This window comes from Centropristis striata, chromosome 9, assembly GCF_030273125.1.
Source record: "Centropristis striata isolate RG_2023a ecotype Rhode Island chromosome 9, C.striata_1.0, whole genome shotgun sequence".
Classification (NCBI taxonomy): domain Eukaryota; kingdom Metazoa; phylum Chordata; class Actinopteri; order Perciformes; family Serranidae; genus Centropristis; species Centropristis striata.
The window spans coordinates 23094187-23110743 of NC_081525.1; the positions used below are offsets into that span (position 1 = coordinate 23094187).

At 40.4% G+C, this 16557-nt stretch overlaps 1 protein-coding gene across 1 annotated transcript in view; it reads left to right on the top strand.

Annotated features, from left to right (window-relative positions):
- Positions 1-813: 813 nt before the first annotated feature.
- Positions 814-16557, top strand: part of ror1 (receptor tyrosine kinase-like orphan receptor 1) — a 152130-nt gene continuing 136386 nt past the window's right edge. The window contains exon 1 of the mRNA XM_059341571.1: positions 814-1085. Within this exon, the coding sequence (XP_059197554.1) occupies positions 980-1085 (106 nt within the window). The 5' untranslated portion in view covers positions 814-979. The remainder of the gene's footprint in view (positions 1086-16557) is intronic.

Below are 16557 nucleotides of genomic sequence, written 5' to 3' on the forward strand. Positions count from 1 at the left end.
TAAAACTATGATTGCTTTGTGAGAGACATGTATTCTATCCAATGTGAACTTGGCAATAAAAAGAATATATATATATATATATATGTCACCAAGCAGAGAAGACAGTTATCTCTTCTGCTCAGCACACAATGTCCGTGACCTGACCTGTTCCCAAAACATTCAACACAACCTCCTGCTTTGTTATGACTTGCAGAGATATTAGTGGGGACACAGATTTTGCAATGTCCACATAAAATACAAAACATAAAATATATATTTTTGTGATGATAGAATCTTATTCTAAATAGTACACAGAAAGTTTAGGCAGATAAAATCACAGTATCTAGAGTAATCGTAGTTTTAAAACAACATTAGTACATGATCATTGTATCAAAAGCATCTTACATGATTAATCTATAAATGCATAGAGAGAGGGCACACACACAGTTAGTGAATTACGCATGCATAGACACCTAGTCAATCAGATAGTGATCCCCATGCACAGAGACAGAAAACAGAGACAGAATAACAGATTATTTCTAACACTATCCTCTCGGATTCCCTGTTTGGGAATCACTACTGTAGACTTTCAAGTCAGTTTAATACATTTCTTGTATTTAAATGTCTGTCCGTTCCTGCAGTGAACACAGGGTGGCGACACATGGCTAATCAGAGCCATGTGGCTCCTGTGGGCACAAGCCTCTCCAGTGAAGTTTGTAGGAAGGATTGCTTTCAGTTGAGGAGAGAGGCAGACAGGGGGAAAGTGTGCTGGGCTCCAGTGACGAGGAAAGAGACAGAAGAGACGGAGACAACTTTCTTCTACACTCACATATTTTTTTAAGTTGGGTTCTGGTGGGTTGCAACAGAGCGGCTGAAACAGTGCACAACTCATCAAAGCAGTGCATTTTGAGTCGTTCAATTTTTTCGGAGGGGCTCTAAATTAAAATTTGAGTGCAGTGGATGTGAAAAGCGGGCGAAGGTTTAACACAGAACCGGAGGAATGTATCCAACTCGGGCAGCGGCGAGCCAGCGTCTCTGGAGATGTCCAGTCTGCGCTCTCTGGATCGCCCTGCTCCTCCAAGGCGTCCTGGACCTGAGCGCGTCTGGTGAGTCTCAAAACCTTTTCCTTTGCTCGGTAATCATTCCCGTCTTCCCCTCTTGCTCCTCTGCTGGCTTTACTTAATCTGCGGTTCATCCCAACACGCGTGAATCCAACAATGTAGCATGTCAACCTTGACGAAAACTCATTCAGCTTGTGCTTGTCGTGGTTGTATAGTAACTTTGCTGCACGTTAAAGACACTTTCAGTAATTAATTATGCTCCTATAAAAGGGAAGTGTATTTTAACACCACTCTATTTGTTTTCTCTCCTGAAATAATCTCATGAATATCTACAAACTGCCTTTAAAGCAAAGCTGTTTGCCGTCATTCAGCTTCCCCCCAAATGTAAATGATCGTTGGTTTTTAGATTATCGTCCCATTGTCATTCTGAAGCCTCTGCACGGGCAAAGACTTGACTCCATTGGCAGACAATAGGGGGGCTCTTAACTAGTCAGCTGGATAACTATTGTTCCCTCCAACCACCCCCTCAATGATTTAGGCCAATTTAAAGATAAGACATGCATAACATTTATTCATAAGACAAACGTTATTTAGGTTTGACTGGTGGTGCTTGTTTCAGATGAGGCTGCATGGATAACTTTTTAAAACATGGGCCAGCCTGTGCAAACAATAATGCATTTTGTTTTAATTGCATGGATAAAAGTAAAGCACTGCTTGTTTTTGGCTGATTCAACAATCTAAAGAACTATACTTCCACTCCCCTTTCCTGTACATGGCTGAGTGTGTGGTATTATCATCTTAGGGAAAGGACGGCCTGATGCTATATGTAACTGGCTTTTGGTTGACTAATATAAGTATGATTGAATTCAGTTTGAATTAGATTTGAATTGTTTATGAAACTGCTCATAGGGAGCGTTTTCATGCTTTCTGCACTCCTTGCCTTTGAGTATATATATATAGTAAGAATAAAACAATCCTCCCCTCCCTGATGGGTTGTGATGAATTATCTCCGGATGCTTTATTTAGGAGTTGTTTGGATTATCTCTGTCCTCCCTAAATGCTTTTGGCTGCCATTTTCAATGGTGGTGTACAGAATATGTTGTATTGAGCATAAAGCTTTCTGCTATAGCCCTTTCCTTGCCATCCCTTCCTCTTTATATCTTCCTGCCTCTCTCCAGCTCTGAGGCAGGGAGGAATGTTAATCCACATTACTTAACTGGATGAGTTAGCTATAACTTCTTCAAATGGAGTTTCATGATCGAATATGGAGTGGAAGGAAGCCAAGCCCCTGCTTAATATATCTGGAAATAGACAAGTGAAAATGACTCCCACAGTCTTGGGGCAAAATCTACCCCGAAAATTACATTTTATATGCTAATGCTGTTTTTCATGAAGCAAAACTGATCTGCTTTTGCAGTCCCTTCCACTGCCGGAAACCAGAATAAATAATCAATCATGGCCTCTAAGAGATGCTTTGTTCTCATACTGCATCCACAAACTTGAAGCAGCTCCAGGATATGTTGGTGAATGATAACACTGGGAGCCTTGTGTCTCCTCTGTTTTGCTGTAATGATAATGGTCAGAGAGAAACAACATGTGGTTCAATGTGAAAAGAGGATTGCAGTACCATGTGATCAGTGGTAGGTCAATATGATGTAACTTTATTGTGGAAGCACCAGAGCAACCCTCACAGGGAAGAAACTGTAAGGCGCGGCTGTCTGTCTGGTTTGCCTGCAAGCTTCCAGGCTTCCTGGGGGTCATAGGTCACTGGTCTGCCGTTGTGGTTCAAATGTCAGCATTTCCAGGAACAATCAGGACTTCCCCTGGTCACTGCAAGGGGAAATGTATGACAAGGCAGACTTGACAAAGGATGCAAAAACCAAAAATATACATGCATGCATCATGTATGTATTTGAGGAACTCTGTACTCTCAGCTGCTTAAAATTCCTAAATGTTTATCAGCTGCAAGATCCTACCGGTGCTGGGAATCCTTGACAATATTTGTATTACTAGTATAGTATTTAAGTATGGTGTGTTCAAGGTTTGAAAAGTACTTGGAATTGCTTGAAAATTAGGTTATACATGTTTTTTAAAACATGAAGCCTTGTTGTGTTTTCCTTTATTTTTACTGTTTATAGAACAGTACCATCTAATTGCCTGTGAAGAACTGAAATAATCAGTATGCTGTATATTCTGTATGAACTGTATGTAAAAATCTATTTTGCACAGCGGCATTATGCTAGAATAGCCTGAAATTCCTGGAAAAATGCTTGAATTTGACTTTGGAAATGGTGTGGGAATCCTGCAATTGGCTTATAAAATGCAGTCCAAACCACATACATTTTTTGAATCACTTTTAATTTTCATGCTCACAAAATTCTGATTAATGTAAGTGATGAGGTCAAGGCAGGAAATTGGATAATGGGTTTGAATTTGTGTTTTTGTGATTACATGTTTACATGTCCTTTAATCAGCCCTCCGATTCTTCGCTCTTCTTGCCAAAAACAGCTTAGGCATCACTATCAGCCTTTTAGGTGCTAATCTAAACACGGATGGAATCATGGAGAACAGATCATGAGATTTTACTCTTTAAGGCAGTGCAAATCACAACTGTCCGCCTTCGGAGGTCTTTTCTATGCATTTGCACACCATTGGAAAAACTGAAAAACCCACACAAACGTTGACACGGCCTAGTACTTTTTTCCAGCAGAAATCTATCAGCGCCAACAGAATTTATTCATAATCAGTTAACCTGAAATTGAACCCAGGGTGTGCAGCAGGGAAATCTGATTTCTGCTGGATGTGGGGAGCGATCAGTTAAAAGCACCTTTTTTATTTAAACATAAGATAGGTGCGACATCTTTTAAAAAATATTCACTGTCATTCCATCTCTCAGCCCCTGCCCTTTAGCTCCAAAGTAATAATCTGTGACATGTTCATAAAAATAAATTGACGCCAATGTTTTCCAACTATATAAACTGTGTAAATGTTTCTGAACACGGGACATTCACCTCCAAACATTAAGGGTCCTGTGCAGGGCAGAGACTCTGTGAAATCTGTTTAGAGTTGCATTTAGCCTTTTAATAACACTCAGGGAGGCTATAAATCATGTTGGGTGGAACTGCCTCAGTGCAGTTTTCAACAGGACACACTGTTGACACTAAAGGCACTTCACCCCTGGAAAAAATCCTCGGTGCTGCAGACTGAGTGTATAGGAGCTTGTCCTGCTCTCCCTGCTACTGAGATGTCTATCTGTACTGTTATATTTCTTCGACTCATATTAAGTTTACAAGCGAGCTGAAAAGAGATTTCAAAGTTATGGTAGCACTTTCTTGATGCATATCAGCCATTCCCTCTGGTGATTTTTAGTTTGCTCAGTGCTTTCCGTCATTGTGATATTGCCATCATTTCTCCTTTTATATGTGAGAGTAGCAGTATTTTATACAGAGGCTTTGGGAAATGTTGGGCTCCATCGTGGTCTGAGTGGTGCATCTCGTTCAGATAGATGACTCCACTGTGTTAAGAACTTAACTCCCACTCTGCACAGTGCATGCTACACTAACTCAGGCATCAAGTGGTGTGCATCCCTAAAAGCTTTTGGCAGACACAGAAGAATGTGGCAGGAACTGTATGTGTGAAACAGATGTATGGTCTTTTTCTGGGAGGAGGGGGTCGATTTTTTTTTTTGACAGTTTGACTCCATTTTGAGCATGGGAAAAGAGTTGTGGACATTCATTTAATCAGGACATAGCCATAAATCATACGCTCCGACTCTGTTTAATGTCACTGATTTAAAACATCGGTGTGTAAACCACGTCGTGCACTGGCAATTACCTACTTCCCACTTGTTATTAAGCACATGTGTTTGCCAAGGCTTGGTGTGCCTCAGTGTTGCCATAGGGCAAACTATTTGGAGAATATTGTGTGCTAATTGTTTAACTGATGTACAGCCAGCGGGCGGTTCGCTTTAAATGATATAAAAAGCATCAAGATATCAAATAACTAATGTGCGGTGTTTCTTCCTGACTTTTTGCCTCTCATCACTCTTTTATTATGATTGTTGTTTCCCAAGCAGGACTACCTCATTGATTACAACAGAATTCACAAGATATGAAGTTTCCTTACATGATGTGTGATGCCAGTAAATGATACAGTTGTTTTCCATTGAGTTGCTGGCTGGAATGTCCTGATAATATGCCGTCAGTCCTTGGTTGACAGAGGAATTTTGGAAGGGCCAGTCTGATTTTAGGTTTTCCTTTTTTGTAGATTTGCTCTCTGCCAAGCCAGGCAAAAGCCTTTCTGTGAATGGTAAGAAGTGTAAATGTCCCGCATTTGCGTAATATTGGCAGAAAAATGCTCTTATTTCCACAAATCAGACTCTGTGGAGCATGCTTGTTTTTAGCGGTCAGAGTCCCTGTACGAGGCAGCCTTTAATCAAAGGCTAAACACAGTTCACTCAGATCCTCGTCGGACTCGTTTGATAAAGTTTCTGCCACTACAAACTGTAGCCAAGCGTGAAAACCTTTTTCCTGCAATTTAGTGTCTGCACAGGAGGTCAGTCTGTTAGGGAGAGAAAAACCTCTGCAGGGTTCAGGGAAATGCAGCACCGGATTAACAAAAGGAACAGAAAACATTGGTTCAGGTTTTAGTGCTGCAGCTGAGAAGCCAGTGTGTAGAAGACAGTGTGACTTCAATGGTTTAAACAGAGGTATAGAGTCTGGACTGAGTGGGCATATAAGCTGCAGCAAGGTAACATTTATTTTTGTCAAAACTGTACGGTACATTAATAGACTAAAATTATATCTGCCCCTGTTTTGTATGTCCGACCACAAATTAAATAGCTTTCTATGTGTTCAGTTCAATACTCTCTATGTTGATGTCTTTCGACTGCTGTCTGGAAGACAAATTACACCCGCCACATAAAAAATGTTCTCTGCTGTACTTTACACACACAATACAATGAGTCCTTTGCTGCAGTTGTAAGGCAAGCTGTAAGTGCGAGAGTGTGCTGATGACAAAGTGACACTTTAATGAGTCTAATGGAATAAGCCACACATACTGCATATCAATTTCCCATATGGACTTGGCACGGGTTAATGTTGAGGACTGTGGGGAATATCTCTGGCTTAAAGAGCTCTAAATTTCATTGAGACCACTCTTCGTTGCAGTTTTATCAAATTACTACTGTGCGAGCGTCCTCCTAGCTAGCTTTGGCCGGGATTGATATGTGGAGATCATGCTACATTTCATTTAATAGAGAGTAGGATGAAACATGGCTTTTTAAATTCCCCTGTATGTGTCAGAGTAAATCTTTTTAAACCCTGTTTGCATTGCATTAAGGACCTCAGAAACCCCCACTGCCAGCAGACGGGCAGATCTCAGTCCACCCACAATTAGGTCTTTGTACAACACCACGCTCCTTCCTAGGTATTAAATACCCCAGCTTTATGGGCTTCCCTGCCAAAAATATTAGTATTTTTTTCCCTAAAAAATATGTGTAGCTTATCAATCAATGGAAGATTTTTTTTCTCTCGGTTTTATCCCCCAAAGATGTCTTGTTGTCATTTATTTTCATATGGTATCAGCCTTTTTGCAGCACAGTCATCTTTTACACAACATTCCCTAACATGGCCTAGGTAAAAAGTACACTATGTAATATTTCTGCATTAAAAATGTGACCTATGTTATATATTTTATTGAGTTGCATTATCCCAAATTTTGAAACGCATGAAAATTGTAATTTTAATCAAGGACACGTTCTTCCGTCGGAAGATGCCACGAATTGACTTTTTTATCCGGTTTTAACCCACATTTTTACGATACACGTTATAGATCTTGGCAGTTTTTAACTATATTTTAATGAGACAAAGCATTTTAGTTGATGTCTGGATCCAAAGTTGTCAGAGAAACAAGCTGTGGCAGCTCAGCTCCAGCCCCTCCCCCGGCATGCCAAACCAAATTGGAGAAACACAGATTTTAACTAAAACTGCTATATTCAGTTTATGTCACCAGGTTAATTTCTTTTGGAGATGGGGAGACCTCTGCAGATAATTCAGCTCCCCCCTAAACAATGAACACTGAAGAAATTCTAACTGGGAGAAACAATTACAGCATTGCTCCGTCTTCTGTTATTGTTTTGATTGAGAGACCCCTAGTGGCAGAAAATTACACATTGCACATTGTAGTCTGGTGAAGTAAATTGTCATTCACACTGACCAAAATCATGACCTAGTGAATGAAAAGAGGACTTTTTATCGTGCTCCTGCCCACACTTTCTAAATAAACTTTAATGTCAATAAAAGGTCAGATGCACTAATTAACTACATGCGGTTTTGGATACAAATTAGCTGTTTTCTTTCAAAAAATTGTTCATAAAATTGTCCCTCAGAGTTTGTTTTCAGTAGAACACACAGGCCTACTTTCTTCCTGCTAGAGGATCAGACTCAACCCCTCCATCACCCCACCACCACCAGCATGACATCAAAACTCCTTGGCACTCCTCTTATCTGACTGGCAGGAGACAAATGCTGGCGCTCTCTCCCCCTTTTTTTTCTTTCTTGCCCTCTTTCTGACTTTTTTGGCTGTATTCTGTCTTTCACACGTGTACACACACACACACATACTGTCCCTTTCCCTCTCTGTCTGTACAGTTCATTTTGGCCGTTGAGTGGCTCCTCCTCTTGGCCCTTCTTGCCTGGCTGACTGACATGCTTCTCTTGGCTACGCTGTGTGTGTTTACTCAACAATAACTGAGAGCGGGGTGGCTCCACACCAGCTCCTGCTCTCTTTGGAGACACAATCACAACGACTCATACGGGCCTTGGTAATGGTGTGTCAGGCTTCAGCATCGTTGATTTGAGCAAAAGCGATCTTTTGTGATCTCAGCTGGTGTAGAAACGCTTAAGTTCATTCATCACAGTTATGTGCTGATTATGAGACTGATGTTAAACCATAATTTGGCCTTCTCAATATCGGTCTCGATATGTCTTAGTGGCTCCAAGCCTGCTCTTTCGCCCACGTGGTGCTGCGGTTATGCTGCAAAACCATTGGACCATCAGCTCCACTGAGACATTTGTATAAACTTATCACTCTGCAGTTATTAATACAACATCATCACATGTATTCTTTCACAGTTGTGTGCTTCCAAAATGATTCTTGGCGGCTATGCCATTCAGATCTTTCTTTTTCTTTATTTCTTTCCTTTCTCATGCCTCTAACCTACACAGAAATAATGTAAATAGCACATTTCTCCTGTTGTACTTTGTAATGTGGAAAATGCTTCGAATACAAACTTCAGTCTGCTTGTGGAATTATTAAACCAGAGATGTTTAGACTGCAGGAAATTTAATTTCACGGTGCATCTAATGATTTGTGTTCAGTTGGAATTAACCGAACCCCTGAATGTGTGTATGCTACATATAGTGTTGGAATAGCTTTTCAGGGCTCAGCACTGATTTATTGTTTACCCTCTCATTTAGTCATTCAGGAAGTTTTTGTGTTTGTCTAACATACACTGAGAGAGTCTTGGTGTGTTTGGCTGTTTTGGTATTTTATTGCTTTGTAATTACAATCAGTAGCTGCTAGAAACTATAATCCTGCTGTAGCCTGAAGTTGAGGAATTCTCTCTTTTGAAGATTAGTTCCTGTAAATGGGTTTTAGTTCAAAGCTGGCGATTTAACAAGTCTACTTTGGCCACCAAATAGATTTGGAGATCTGCTAAAATAATAAAAACAAGGTTGTGAATGTATAAGCCTGTTTCCCCTTTCATTGTTTAATGAGCACTTTTTGAACCAACACACTGACCTCTTTTGATCACTTAATCAAAATATGTTTCCAATGTACTGAATGTAGATGATGTCTTATCAAAAAGGCTGTTTGAGTGTGTGATCCAGCTCTGCAGGTTTCCAGACGACTTTACGATGCAAGCTGGGAAGTCTGTTCCGTCTCAGTGTTGCAACAGATCTTGAATTTATTGTTGCTTTCACAGCACAAAGATGAAGCTCTCCCACTTTTCTCTTTGTCCTTTTCCCATGAGAAGAGTTGGTTTGCTGTGGGTAGTGACTGCATGTTGTGCAACATGTTTTTCTCTGCTCCACTGGAAATGTTTGGCAGGGTTGTGTTGTATGTGTTTCAACTAAGAGGTGTTGTTTTACTATTATATGGGATTTATAGTAAGGAACAAGCAGTGGTCCCTCAGCCCCCATCTTTCTCTTCTGTCTGCTTCTTTTTCCCGCTACATCACTTATAGGTTTTTCTTCCCATTTTATTTTTCCATATGTCTTTTGGAATAGCGTCCAACCAAAAAAGCCCCAAAGTATCAATACTGTCAACTGAAATCTCTGCTTGTCACTATTATTGTGTTATGTGGCACTCTTAATGAAAGGAAGTAACCATAATTTTATTAAATGAGAGTATTCATTTACAATTAACTTGAAATTGAACAGTGCTTCCTGCAGTCCTACACTGCAGCCATTGATCAAGATTGTGAAGTCACGTAAATCTAGAGCTACGACAAAAACTATACTGTGTAATCGACTTTACAGGGATATAAAGTGAACACTCCAGATTGGAACAAAGTTGTCTTTTTACTAAGTACTAATTTTGGGTGTGAAAGGCTGAAAATGGAAGGAAAAATATTCCTTTTTTGGACAAAGCTGGCTTAGTGTTGGCATGGTCTGAAACAGTGTTTTTAAATCTCTCTGCTTAAGTGTGGACACGGCCGTAACATGTTTGTTTAACCAAAGGCTTTGTCACATTGTTCTCTAAGCAAGCTCCCGATTAACCAGCAGTGAGTATTTACCCAGCCACTTCATTCACACACAAAAGACTGGAGAGGGGCTGCCTTGAACTGGGAATCTCAAACTTTCACATCAGGCGGACAATGCTTTTAGTCCTACTGACAGAATTAGTCAGCGTTGAAGCAATTTTGCTCCTTTTTGCCAGCACAATTGCTGACAACAATGTATATTTGAATGTCCAGCATGGCTGTAAATCGTGACGATAATGTTTGGGGACAAAAACTTTGACAGAAACCACGAACCATAAATAAAACCGTGACTTAGCCCAAATAGAAAAAAGCACAAAAGACCATAAGAAAATTGACTTAAATGGAAATTCCCTTTCTATCCATTCTAATCCTGTGTTGACCACACTGACCGAGGAATCTGGATTTAAAGGTCTCACTGGCTGTAATTCTGAAGTACCGTGAGTTAAATGCCCATCTAGCAAACCACAGTTGGCTAGCCATCTGCCTAATTCAGCATCAACCGGGAAATCATTGCCCCTGTGTGGCATTAGACACGGCCAATGATTGTCTCATTAATCAGACTTTGTGATAGGCCACGAGGAAAAGGCTTCAGTGATCAGGGAAGCCTCTTGGTGAAAGTTCGTTCTTGCTTCTTCCTTTTAGATTTCTCAAAATTCTCGCTTAAGATAAAATCAGCCTCTTTTTTTCCCCTTTCCTGAGTATGAGAGGCTCCAACCCTCAAAGCGTCCTTCACAGTCTTGGGGGAAAGCTGTTACCATACCCACACAGTCACTGGTAGCCTCTTAAATCCATTTTGGCTTGATGGCCTCACCATACGGCAGCTTCCTTCAAAGGCAAAGTTATTGACTTCTGTGTAGTCCAACTCTCCAGATTGTCGGTCCGTTTTAAAACGGAAACAAACGAGTGAAAAGAATAGCAGGATGGAAGGAAACAGTGAGACTTTTTGCACTGCTGACTGTCCAGATGCGTTAACCAGAGGCTCGTAGAATCACTGAGGGAGTCCTGCGTTTGATGTCTGAGCGGCTGTGGCTTTTTGTGGCTGAAATGTGCAGGAATGGTAATAGACGGGTATGGAATAGTCATAGGGCAGGAATCTGTGACAAAATTTATGTTATCTTCTTCATCACTGTCTTCCTCTCATTCTCTCAGAGACTTAAGCTCATGTAGGGGAAGTCTGTATTTAAACAGGGGCGGGCGGAAAGGAATCTCGTCAACTGGGACGCTCCCGCCCAGGAATTCATACATTTATCCTGTGGGATGCCGAATGCTGCTCTTGCCCTCCGCAGAATCTCAAAAAAAAAAAATGGGGAGTGTTAAGGGGAAAATTGAGTTTACCCGTTAAAGCAGCCCCCCTGTTTTTTTAAAAAATATTTCCACTTTGAACAGTTATTTAATTTCCCGGTAGATGTTTATCCACGCTGACACTGACTTGGATCCGAGTCAAGTTTAAGTTTACTTACTAGTGCGGTTGTGTTCTGCATGCCAACAGTCCTCTCACACCTCACTCTTGTTTCCCTGTCTCTCTGTATATCTGTCTCTGTCTCTCCCCGGCTCTCTCCCCGCACCCCTCCGTCTCCCCTCAGAAAGCATTGATTTCAGCAGGGCAGGAAATGAAACTGCATTGCCCTGCGACTCTCAGCAGGAGAGGGGGACCCGGGGAGGGAAAGAGGAAGAGGTTCATCGAGTTAAAGAAGTGCAATACCAGTTTTTTAAAAAGGGATGAAAAGATTGATAGTCTGAGGATGTGAGTGAGGACTGGGATGGGCCCGGCTCAGCGGAGAGAAAGCTGAGAGGGCTAAGAACGATATCGAGACGGGAAAATATTTTGGTAGAGCCGTTTGACTGACGGCAGGCTTAAATTAACTCTCAGCAAGTCGTATCAATCAAAAAGCCGAAACATTTAAGTCATTAAAAAAACAGGACTGAAATAAACAGCCATGAACGACGGAGAAGAAAAGGGGTTCTCACTAGTAGGGGACCGGTGGCCCCTCTTTCTTTGACAACTCCTGACCTTCATCCCTCTATCAGAAGTCAATGATCTTCTCCTCAGAGGGGCCTGTATAAGAGGCTTAGGCCCGCGTGATCCCACTGCCTGTTTGCTTAACCTCTGCGTGGCTGCCTCAGCCGTGCTAAGCTTTGCCCACAAGAGCTCATTACCTCTCAGCCCTCCGTCTCTCTCACTATTTCATCCAGACGTTGCAGCGACAGGAACATGAGTTTAAGAGCCTCTGATTATGTACACTGTTAAAGCCTTCATACTAAAATATGATGTGAACTGGGAAAAATATGCACACTCTCACATTATAAAGCCTCTTTCACAAATGCAGTCTATCGCTGGAATGATCACAGAAAATATCCAACATTGTGTCTGTATGTATGAGTTGGAGCGCCATGTTCAGGGAAATCTGTACCGAGGGCTAGGCCTGTCACAATAACAAATTTTTTTAGGACGATATATTTTTCCAGAAGCAAATCATTTTTAAATCTCAAGAATATTAAACATTGGAAATGAATTGTGGTAAAGAAATATTTAAATATCTTAATAAATAAATAAACTACAATAAAAAAAATTCACTGAGATAAATATTTTGAATTTTACTATTTCAGATTATAAATAACATATAAACAGCTGGAATTGCTGCTTGGGAAATATATATTTTTTCAGCTATTCGTACTGCCTGTCAAGAGAAGAGAAGATTACTTTATTAATCCCACAATGGGGAAATTCAACCTCTGCATTTAACCCATCCTTTTTTACACACAAGTGAACACACCATGCAAGGGGCAGTGGGCAGCACATTACTGCCAAACATTTGCAGTATTACACAACACAAAAAACAACCACAACGTGTCCACTTTTAGAGTGGCGTGGCTCCTTTAAACGACAGGGCAGTCTGTGTGTGTGTGCATGTGATGAGTGTGTGGTGTGAGCGGGCAAGAAAGAGCGAGCAGGTGATTCTGGTGACATTAAATGAAACTGGGGCTCTCCATGTCCATTTTGTTCCCGGCTGAGTAATCTGGGTGGGATGGTCATATTTTAAAAGCACTTCCAACTTTGTTGTATTGTCAGTTTGCGTTGCCACTGTTCTCATACCGGCTGGTTGATATTTCTGGATTCTCCTTGCTCATTCGGCTGAAATCCAAAATGTTGCCACACCATACCGGCTTTGGCACCAATTCCATTTATTCCACCAAACTTTCTGGAATTGTGCAGCCGTCGGCAAACTTAGCTTCGACTCACACACTCACTATGCTTCAGCTGGCTGGTGTCCACACTGTGTGTGTGTGTGTCTGTGTGAGCCCCGCCTCCCACAAAGTGCATAAAAAGTAATTAGCGTGACAGGCCTACCGAAGGCAGTAGCTTTGCAAGGAGAAGCTTGTAAAGGGTTACATCTGTCTGACAAAAGATGCTTTCACTTAATAGCCGAGAAATACAGAAACTTAATAGAACGGATCCCAAGGCTGCAGTTGACGTATTTTTTTTTTTTCAACAATATATTTATTAGAGTTTTTACATAGATATACAAAATACATAGACAAACATATTCGAACGCTATACAAACATTGGGTACATTCTATAAGAGCACTTGAGTCCATGAGAGTTCTTACAGATGATATAAAGCAATCTTCAGGATGCAGCATATGATTGTGGTCCTGTACAGGGAAAAATGATGCTGTCCCTGTTTCACACAGTACATCAGATAAATCTTTGTTCTTAATATACTGGATGTAGCACCCCCATATTTTCTGAAATATTTCTTGTTTATCTTTTAGAGTATATGTAATTTTTTCTAATGGTAAACATAAAGACATTTCTTTGAACCAATGCGTAATACTTGGTTTGCCAATATTTTTCCACGTTAGAGCTATCACTCTCTTTGCTTGTAGTATTCCCATATTTATGAAAATTTTTTCAGAACCATTTATGTTATGTCCTACAGGATATAAGCCCAGTAGGAAAAATTTGGGTTCCCTCACTAGTCTAATTGATAAAATCTCCTGTATTATTACTCTAACCTCTTCCCAAAATTCCTTTATTTTTGGACATGACCATATACAGTGGAACAATGTGCCCTTATCTTCTCCACATCTATTACAGAGGTCAGGAATCTGCATATTAAATTTGTTAAGTTTTTCTGGTGTAATGTACACTCTCATTAGCCAATTAAATTGCAGCATTTTTAGACGTGTGTTACCCGTCTGTGTTTGGGCTAACTTACACGCTTTACTCCATTGTTCCATTGTCAATTCCTCCTGCAGGTAAGATCTCCATGCATTAAGCTTAGCAGCAGAGGAATCAGGAGAAGATGTCATCAGCAGTTCATACAATTCAGATATCATACCTCTACCATAAGGGTTTTTAGTTAGGATTTTCTCTAATGTGGACACCGGGGGAATTTGTGTAAACTCACTTTGATAAGACCTGATAAAACTCCTAAGCTGCAAGTATTTGAAAAAAATGTTTTCGAGGGATATTAAATTTAGAGATTAGTTGTTCAAAACTTAATAGTCTTCCATCCCCCCCAAAAGTATCTTTCACCAGTCCCAACCCCAAATCTGCCCATATTTTAAAACCACCGTCTGCTCTACCTGGAGCAAAATAATTGTTGCCCCAAATTGGGCTAAAAATGGAGAGGGGAGATTTTTTTTCAAATGTCTTCGGGTGACATGTAAGATACAAATCATGTTTTTAACTATAGGATTAAGCGTGATCTTTTTGAGTTTATTATATTTATCAGAGTAGATATACGTGGGAAGTGGAAGCCTGAGGGAGAGTGACTCAATACTTCTCCATATGGGGGGCTTTTCTGCAGCATAATAGAACATTATAGTTCTTAATTGGGTTGCCCAATAATACAAAAGCATATTAGGGCATTGCAGCCCTCCTGCATCAAAGGGCAAATATAGAAGGGATAAGCGGAGCCTGGGACGCTTGTTATTCCACAAAAATTGGTTAAACAGTTTTTTTATTTTACAGAAAAAGTCTGATGGAGGTGGCAAGGGGATATTCTGAAACAAATACAGAACCTTGGGGAGAACGTTCATTTTAAGTATATTTATTCTACCAATCAGTGAGATTTGGAGACTCGACCATCTCTCCACTGATTTGGATATGTCAGTCATAATTGGACTATAATTATAGTTCATCACATCTTCCAGTTTTGGAACAATCTGAATTCCTAGATAAGTAAAATGGTTCACATTTCTAAAATGGCAAGTGTAATTAGGTGGATTCACCCTTTCTTCTGAATTCAAAAGCATTATGGAGGATTTTGATTTATTAACTTTATAACCAGAAATATAGCCAAATTTTCCAATTAGGTCTAAAATAGCCGGAATAGAATTTTCCAGATTTTTAAGAAAGAGGATCACATCGTCAGCATAAAGAGCTATTCGATGGTCGAGCCCTCCAATTTCTATACCCGTGATCATAGCGTGGTCCCTTATAGCAATAGCGAGTGGTTCAATTGCAATTATAAATAAAAGGGGGGATAGGGGGCAACCTTGTCTACATCCTCTTCCAATCTCTATTGGTTTTGAGATAACATTATTGGTAATTATTTCTGCATATGGATTATTATATAGGAGCTTGACCCAGTTACAGAATCCCTCTCCCAAACCAAAGCGACCAAGAAGCTCAAACAAATAGGGCCATTCTACCCTATCGAAAGCCTTCTCGGCATCTAATGCCAGGAAAGCTGTATCAGATGACGCCCTTTGTTCATGTAAAATATTTAAAACTCGCCTAACATTATGGAATCCCTGACGCCCAACCATAAACCCGTTTTGATCTTCCTTGATGATATCTGGCAAAAGGCGCTCCAGTCTCTTTGCTAGAATTTTACAAAGTATCTTTAAATCTGAATTTAAAAGGCTAATTGGCCGCAAGTTTTCGCACTTATCGTTCACTTTTCCGGGTTTGGGAAGAAGTGTGATTAGGGCCCCTCTTAGAGTGGGTGGGAGTATCCCCTTTTGAACAGATTCAGAAAACATTTCCAAAAGGGGTGCCTTTAATTTGGATGCAAACTTTTTATAAATATCGATAGGCAGACCATCTGGCCCTGCAGCCTTTCCAGATTTCATACTCATTATTGCCTCTGAGATTTCTTCCAGGGTCAAGTTAGCCCCCAGTCTCAAGGATTCCTCTTCTTCTATTTTGGGAATATTTATATTGTTAAGCAGGGAGAAAAAGTTTGGGTCTGGTTCGCCTGGGTTTAATTCAGAACTGTATAACCTTTCATAGTAGACCTTAAAAGAGTCATTTATTGCAGCAGGGTCATAGATCGTTTCCCCTCTATCATTTTTTTAAGGCAGTGATTGATCTTTCCAATTGGAATTGTTTTATACGCCAAGCCAAAATTTTACCTGATTTCTCCCCTTGATCAAAAACGGATTGTTTAAGTTTCAATAAGTTAGCTGTAGCCTTTGAAGCTGAGATTTCATTGTATTGAGCTCTTAATAGCAGCAAACTTTTGTGTAACTTGGGACAGGGACTCTTAAAGTATAAATCCTCAGTGGCTTTAATTTTTGATTCCAGTAGTTTCAGCTTTTGTTTGGCCTTCTTAGACTTTGAGCTTGTGAATCCGATTATTTGACCTCTGATGAAGGCTTTGAATGCTTCCCATCTAATACACGGGGATGTTTCAGAAGTATTGAGCTCAAAGTAATCAGTTATTTGTTTGTCAAGATACGCCAGTAGTTCTTTGTCCTTTAGCCATTTTTGTTGAAATTTCCATTTGGGGGGATCTC